This window comes from Medicago truncatula, chromosome 4 (assembly GCF_003473485.1).
Source record: "Medicago truncatula cultivar Jemalong A17 chromosome 4, MtrunA17r5.0-ANR, whole genome shotgun sequence".
Lineage (NCBI taxonomy): Eukaryota > Viridiplantae > Streptophyta > Magnoliopsida > Fabales > Fabaceae > Medicago > Medicago truncatula.
The window spans coordinates 8168898-8177025 of NC_053045.1; the positions used below are offsets into that span (position 1 = coordinate 8168898).

Genomic DNA, 8128 nt, shown 5'->3' on the forward strand with positions numbered 1-8128 from the left:
TCATTGATGGGGTCATAGTTTCGAATTTTGTTGTTCCTATAAATCATTATAAAAATATAAAGATTTCTATCTAAATGTAAAAGATTAAAAATAAAAAATGATGAACATATAAGGTTTATTGTGAACAATCCCATTATGCAAAGAATCAAACACTATTTTATCAATGGATTAATATAACTAAAATATAGTAGAAATACATACCTATTTTCTAGCATTAAGTTGTAACGAACAAAGACTAGATCGTTAAGCCTTTGATGCTCCAACCTATTTCCTTTTTTTTAGTGAATATGCTCAAACACACTCCAGTTTCTCTCGCAACCAGAAGAGCTACAAGTTTGACTTAGAACCCGAATTGCCAATTTTTGCAAATGTGGTGCTTGACACCCGTAAAGTTCCCACCATTCATCTATAAAATTGCAAAATTTCATCAATTAATACAGTATTACCGTAAGTTTATATGATACAATGAAAGGTAAGATATTTGTAAATGGATCATCGTAAGTGTATATGATACAATGAAATGTAAGATACCTGGAAATGGTGAATTTCGAGCTTCTACAGCAGATTTCCTTCCAAAGTCGCCCTCAGAATTTCTAAATATACTTGTCTCAGTATTTAACTTTGCTCGCAACTCATGATTATTACGAGCATACTTTTCAATGACATCTATAAGACCAGATGTGGTGGACTTGTGTTTCTCAAACTCAGGACTGAATCTACAAGATGGATTTAACCAATAACCAGCAGCATGAAGATTTTTTCGAAGTTGTGAATCCCATCGATCATCTATGATCTTCAAGTAAGGCTCCACTTTTGTCTTATTTCTTTGAAACCTCTTCACCATCTCCTCTCTAGCCTTATACATATTTCTGTAAAGAAAACCCATAGCAGGTTTATCTTCACTGTCCACGAGACGCAACACACCTACAAGTGGTTCTGTGGGTTTCACTATGTCAGCACAAGCAGTCCAAAAGTTAGTGTTCAAGACTTGTTCCACAAATTGTTTGGCCTTGGCTTCTTTTGCATAAGCAGAAGTTGTCCATTCTTGAGATGTTACCATGGCTCTAAGTGCATTTTTCTGAGACAAAATACTCTGCAAAGCAATGAAATTAGTGGCAAAGCGAGTTGGAGCAGGACGAAGTATCTCTCTTCCATGAGTAAATTTCCTCATCAAATACAATGGATAGCAATGATTATATATATACTTGGTAACATTTGTGGCATGTGAAACTGCCTCTTTAACTTCAGGTAATTTTCCAATGTCTTGAAACATCAAGTTAATGTAATGAGTTGCACAAGGAGACCAATACAGGCCATGGAACTCTTTTTCCAATAACCTACCAGCAGCAACATAGTTTGCAGCATTATCTGTCACTATCTGAACAACATTTTCAGGGCCAATATATAACACTACTTCCTTGAAAAGCTTAAACAACATCTCACCAGTTTTTGAAGCACCTGAAGCATCAACAGATTTGATAAAAACTGTTCCTTTAGGGCAATAAAGTAAAAAGTTTATCAGAGTTCTTCTAACCCCGTCAGTCCACCCATCTGCCATAAGAGTACAACTAGTATTCTTCCAAATCTCACAGTATTTCTCTATCTTTTTCTTTGTTTCATCAACCCACTTATTTAGCAAAGGACCACGCAAATCATGTATAGAAGGAGCTTTATATCCGGCTCCCATGCAACAAAGAGCATCGACCGCAGACTGAAAATATGGTGAATTTGCTGCATTGAAGGGAATAGATGCAGCAATGAACCATTTTGCAAGTGCAAGATTACACTTTTCTACAACTTCCTTGGTTTGCAAAACACTTTTTATAGTAGGCTGTGATCCAGGAGTTGTTCTAGGCAAAAAGTAATTATCAAAGCTTCCATTGTTCGTTCCCTTTTGAGATGCAACAACCACTGACCTAGGTTGTTCTCTTTGTGTTTGCTCTTCATTACCTATTGCATGTTCAGTTTTTCTTTTCTTGAGCCTTGTCTCTTCACGATTTTGTTTCATCTTAAAGCGGACTTCTTCAGGAGCTTGGCTGCATGCTTCGACTTGTCCAGTTTCTCCAGCCAAGTGTAACTTTAATCTATTAATTCCACCTCCCTTCATAACTTTGTTACAATAGATACATTGTGGTTTTTCTTTGTCACCGTGTAGGACAATTTTAGCGTGACCCCAAGCTATATCGGTTTTTGCCCTAACATTCCTTTGAGTTTGAGATTCTTGAGTCGAAGCTTCTGCTGATGGTTGTGTTGGTGCTTCAGAAGAGGCCATAACTAATCACAAATACATATGATATATCAGAGACATTTACATTACATTTACATGGAATTATGAAACAATCAGAATTAAACATTAACATGAAATGAACCATTTAACAATCAGATTATCAGAATCAACAATAAAACATGGAGTACGTACGTGGAATGAGGAGTATAAAACAGAGGAGAGGAGTCAGTATAAAACATGGAGTAAGTATAAAACAGAGGAGTCAACATTAAACATGGAATGAGGAATCAACATATAAACAATCAGAATTAAACATGAAATTAAACATTAAACAATCAGAATCTACATGAAATTAAACATTAAACAAGAAATCAACAATAAATCAAAACAACAAATCAAAAAGAAGCAAAGAAGAACAATCTAAAAAAAAAAAAAAGGGTTCTCTGCAACGACGGTGTACGTACGTGAGATAAGCGGAAGTGGCGATGGCGATGGCGAGGGCGACGGTGACCTAGAGATTCTACGACGGCGACGGCAATGGCGTGGAGTGGACCGGTTCTCTACAACTTGTCTTCTCTTCTCTCTGTACGTGAAAACTAAAAACAGAGTACTGAGGTTTTACGTTTTAGCTTCTGACCCTTCTAATTCCGTTTTTTTTTTTCCAACATAACAAATCTAAAACGACGTCGTTTTGGTAAGCAAAAAAAAAAAAAATTTGAACCGGTCTGACCCACGACTCGGCCGAGTCACCGGTTTTTACCGGTTTTGACCGAGTTATCTGCATGGCCGATCCAAATGATGGCTCGAACCGGCCTACCCACCGGTTCACGGTCCGACCGGCCGGTCCGAGCCGAGTCTGAAAACTATGATCATAATAGGCAATTATTTACTATTTAACTCAATAAATAAAAAATGATAATTTATTCAAAATGGCTTTAAATTGAAAAATAAACTAATAAAAATAGACTAAAAACTTAATTAAAAGTGACTCTAAAAATAGTGTACGACTAACTGTCATCAGTTATTGATCATGGAGAAAATAGAATGGAGAACAAATTGAGTGAAATTTTCATTTAATTTTACTTTGAAAAAAATGGTTTTTTGAAACAACTTACTTTTTTTTTTTTTTTTACCAATTGAAACAACTTACTTAAACATGATAAAAGTTGGTCTTTTTTATTTGAATTTTGGACAGATGGAGTATATTTGTATAAAGAGAAATGATGATATTTGTATAACAATTTTGAGATAACTTTTGTAATAACTTTCTCTCTCATACTTTTATCATGTTCTTACATTTTTTCCTCTCCTCTCTCCTCTCTCTTTTTATTGTTTTTCTCTAATAAAAAGTTAGAAGAAGAAGGTTCTTTAAAAAAATTATAAAATATGGTTGTAAAAATATTGTTACTCTTGTATTAAAGCCCTACAATGGATATGAGCGGTACTCTTACAAATGACATCTTTAAGTTAGATTGAAAGCCCAATTTAAAATCCAGTCTAAAGAAATATGACTCTATTATAGTTGCTTGTAGTGTTTTTTTTTTTTTTTGAAAAAAAATTAATTTTAAGCAACTAGAAGTGAAGTTAAAATAATATTGCGATAGAACACTTTTTAAATCAGGTGAATTTGACCTTTTAAATCGGGTGACCATCCGACTTATAGGTGGCCGATTTAAAAAACTGCCTTTGTTTTTAAGTCTGGATTTGTGCATAACACAAGCTAAAATGTTAGAATACACTTTACTTCACATAGACATGTATGCCAATTTCTCTTGTTTTAGGGTTATGTAGAACTTAACCTTTAGATTGAAGACATGTCGGTGTCCGACATGAAGACAAAACCAATATAAGTAATTACATTGAATTACTTCTATTTTCTCGAATTATTATTAATGTCTACCTGTCAATATCGGTGTTGAATCCGGTGTTTGTGTCTACTGTATCAGTGTTCCATAAGTTATGATTCATGCTTGTTTCACTCTTACATTATTATTCTATGATGAACCACACTAACTTGACAGTACGAAATTGCAGTTAGCATTGAAACCAAACTGCAGCAATAAATATACTATTTATTTTCCTTCTAACAGTAATCAACACAGATTCAAAATCAAAAACGAAAATCAATTTACCTATAACAATTAAAATTACGATTCAACACAAAGTTGACAATTACAATTAAAGTTTACCTAGAACAATTCAAAATCAAAAACAATTAAACAATTGAAAAACACAGAGATTAGAAGATTTACCTAGAAATTACGATTTCGCGGCGACGAAGATGGAACACTGTTTCACGGCGACTCGACGATTGTGCGATAGCTACTGAGAAACAATTTCAAAACGAAAATCAAAACAAAAATACATAGATTGAAGTTAGTTGAAGAAGGATTTGAGTTATGTTACCTTTTTGAGCTGGAATTTGAGACAAACGTTGAAGATGCAGAGAGACAGCGATGAAGAGAGACAAAGATGGTGTTTCACGGTGGTTTGGGGTCTGAGTTTGGGTTTCACGGTGGTGGTTTGGGGATTGTGTTTCGATTGAGAATGGAGGAAAAGGGAGAACAGTTGGGTTTTGATTGGGTTCGATTGAGAAGGATTGGGTTTTGATTGGGTTTGGTGGAGTTCGATTGGGTTTTCAAGGTGGTTTGGTGTTCGATTGAGAACAATGGTTTGTCTGGGATTTGGTGTTCGATGGTGGTGTTTCATGAGTGAAGGGGAAAAGGGAAAGTGAAAAGGGAAAATGGAAAAGTGGGGGGATAAAGAAATGTGAACATTTTTTAGGAGGGGCACTTGGCGCTTTACATTTGGTTTGGAACTTTGAATTTTGATAAATAGTTTTTAAATGGGATAAAACAATTTAATACCATTAGAAGTTAAAAACTTTCCTTACACCCAGCTTTTTAAATCATTTGGATAACAACCCATTTAAAATCCTAGATTTTTTTTTTTGAAGGAAAAATCCTAGATTTAATAAGTATTTTTTGTACTAGTGCTATGCACACACCTGATGACACGGCTGGTGGCAGAATCCGAAGGAGTTTTGTTTAAATATGTGATTTTTGGTTATTTTGTTGGCTATTTTTTATGAAATTTTGTGAGTATGAGAGAGATAGTTGTTTACAAGTTGTTATAAAATAGATGTTCAAATATCATTTCTCGCTTATATAAGACGCTTTTTATTATGTTGTTTATGTCATGCATGAATTTGTTCGTCTTGAACATAGATATGATTTTTAATTAATTTTGTTGTAAAAAAAAGTGATGAATTGGATTGTTAATGTCAACAAAAAGGAAAACAGTATATAGTCGCTCAATGATATTATTCAAATGTCAACGTTTTTTATTTGACAATAATGTCAAGATTTTAATAATTCAAATGTCAAATATTTCTCCATAAAAAATGTCAAATGTGTACCGATATATGTACTCCCTCCGTCCTATAATATAAGCAAAAAAAAACACATTTTCTTTATCCTAAAATATAAGCAAAAAAGACAAACTTTTATCTTTTCCAAGATTTTTTTTTTGTTATTCTCATAAAATTACATTCAATTTTCTCTTTCTTTCATTTTTTCCATAATCAATAGCCAATGAAAATTGTTTTTATATCTTCCTATAAAACTTTTTCCAAAGAAAACACAAAAAACTATACTCCAAATTTTTATGTTTTAGTTTTCTTAATAAGTGTGATTTTTGTTTTTTTGCTTATAATTTGAAACGGAGGGAGTAGTCGCTAAATAAATGCATTGTTCAAAATTTGTTCCCATTATGTAAAAAATAAAACTTCTAAGTTTAGTCTAATGTTAAGAAAACTGATCATATATTCAAAAGTTTGGGATGCAAACTCCGTTTTTACTTTACTCTTGAAAGTACATAGGTAAATCCCTTTATAAATAAATATTCTTTAAACTTTTATATCATTAGAAAAATGAAAGTCTACGATCACAACTATATATATGTTGATCCAAGCCTCAACCTATGTAATACAACTTAAAACAACATGGGTGCATTCCAAGTACTCTCCACCAATACAATCAAGGCATTGAAATCAAGTAATCATAAAATCGATTTAACTCCATGGGATCTCCAATTTCTACTTTATCCAACCAATAAAAAAGGCCTTCTTTATCACCATCCTTTAGCATCAGACCAAATTCAACGGCTGACACACTCTTTATCCTCAGCCCTTTCCTTTTTCCAACCTCTTGCCGGTCGTCTCAAAATTACAGAACACGAAGACAGCATTGTCTCGTGTTCTGTAACATGCAATAATGCAGGTGTAAACTTTATACATGCTGCAGCCAAGGATACTTGTGTTGCTGACATCCTAAAACCCACATATGTTCCTTCGGTTGTTCGTTCATTTTTTCCTTTCAATGACGTTAGAAACTACGAAGGCACATCAAAACCATTGTTGGCTGTTCAAGTCACGGAGCTAGTTGACGGCATCTTCATTGGCTTTAATTTCAACCATGTCGTAGCTGACGGACAGTCCACGTGGCATTTCATCAATTCGTGGGCTGAAATGTCACGTGGTTGTCATCATCAAATATCTAACTCCCCAACGCTGGAGCGTTGGTTTCCAAATGGAATTCAACGACCTATACGATTTCCTTTAACTATAGAGCCACAAAAGAATCACTCTGATGGGTTAAGTTTTTCGTCTTCTGATGACGAAAAACTCTTTCTATCAGAGAGGATATTTCACTTTACAAAGAAGAAAATCATGCAACTGAAATCGAAAGTCAATGCAGAGATTGATACCAAAAAAATATCTTCTCTACAAGCGCTTTTAACTCATCTTTGGTGTTCAGTGATTCGTTCCAAACATCTTGATCCACAAGAAGATGCGCTTAATACGTTCATAATAGGAGTTAGACCAAGACTTGTTCCACCATTGCCGGAAGATTATTTTGGAAACGCGATTATAGGTTGCGGGTTTAAAATGAAAGTTGGGGAGTTGTTGGAGGAAGGTGGGATTGGTAAAGGTGCTTTGTTGATGAATAAGTTAATTGCTTTGCACTCGAATGAAAAATTAAAGAATGATTATGAGTCATGGTTGAGAAATCCAAACTTTATTAGGCTTGATAGCTTGAGCACTAAGAATTTTTTGGCCATTAGCAGTTCTCCAAAGTTTGATGTTTATGGTAATGATTTTGGATGGGGAAAGCCTGTGGCAGTTCGTAGTGGAAATAAAACAAATGGAATGGTTTGTGCCTTTGCTGGAATAGAAGAAGCTAGCATTGACCTTCAAGTGTGTCTTCCTTACAAGATTTTGGAGGCAATGGGAAATGATCCTGAGTTCATGGATATGGTCAACTAATGCAGCGTCAAGATTTGAAAACTTGATTTGATACATATCAGTTCATAGATATTCTTGAATTTGTATTTTGTGTAATAATCATCTATGAATAATTTATAATGTTCAAGTCATTGTTATTTTTCATAGGTAGGTAAGAAGGTTTGATTTTGGGTTTCTTTAATACAGTGCATGTAGTTTACGTATGTTATAAGTTGTAGTAGAGGTTTTTTTTTTTTTTGACTAAAGTTGTAAGTGGAGTATTATAATAATCTTATGTGTGATATAAGTACTCAACTATGATGGGAAACATCTATGCTATATACTTTTTTTAATGACACCAACAAAATAGCATTCTTATAGTCTAATTTGCTTAAGGGTGTAATTGAAAGGAAAGATTATTAATATAAAATATTCCTTCTATTTTTTTATTTTTTTCAAAATGTCATTTTATTTCAATTTTGTTTTTATATTTTTGTTTAACGAAACAAAATATTAATTTTAAACAAAAATATATTTATTTATTGTATATACCTTAACTGAATAACAAACTCCGGTTAACTAGTTAGCTTAAGTTGTTAAAAAAAAAAAAAACTAGT

At 33.5% G+C, this 8128-nt stretch overlaps 2 protein-coding genes across 4 annotated transcripts; one reads left to right on the forward strand and one right to left on the reverse strand.

The window, feature by feature from the left end:
• Positions 1-272: 272 nt before the first annotated feature.
• LOC112420753 (uncharacterized) lies at positions 273-5040 on the reverse strand. Of its 3 annotated transcripts, XM_039832921.1 has the most exons (5): positions 4634-5040; positions 4480-4552; positions 1648-2274; positions 532-1443; positions 273-406 (listed from the first exon to the last, which is right to left on the reverse strand). In XM_039832921.1, the coding sequence occupies exons 3-5, from the start codon at positions 2270-2272 to the stop codon at positions 279-281; spliced, it is 1665 nt and encodes a 554-aa protein (XP_039688855.1). In that variant the 5' UTR covers positions 2273-2274; positions 4480-4552; positions 4634-5040; the 3' UTR covers positions 273-278. The 3 variants fall into 3 exon arrangements, with proteins under 3 accessions (XP_039688855.1, XP_039688854.1, XP_039688853.1); XM_039832920.1 differs by having other exon boundaries at positions 532-2274; positions 4480-4549; XM_039832919.1 differs by having other exon boundaries at positions 532-2274.
• A 1080-nt stretch (positions 5041-6120) lies between these two features.
• Positions 6121-7785, forward strand: LOC25491604 (uncharacterized acetyltransferase At3g50280). Its single transcript, XM_013599581.3, has one exon. The coding sequence runs from the start codon at positions 6231-6233 to the stop codon at positions 7551-7553; it is 1323 nt and encodes a 440-aa protein (XP_013455035.1). The 5' UTR covers positions 6121-6230; the 3' UTR covers positions 7554-7785.
• The last annotated feature ends 343 nt before the right edge of the window (positions 7786-8128 follow it).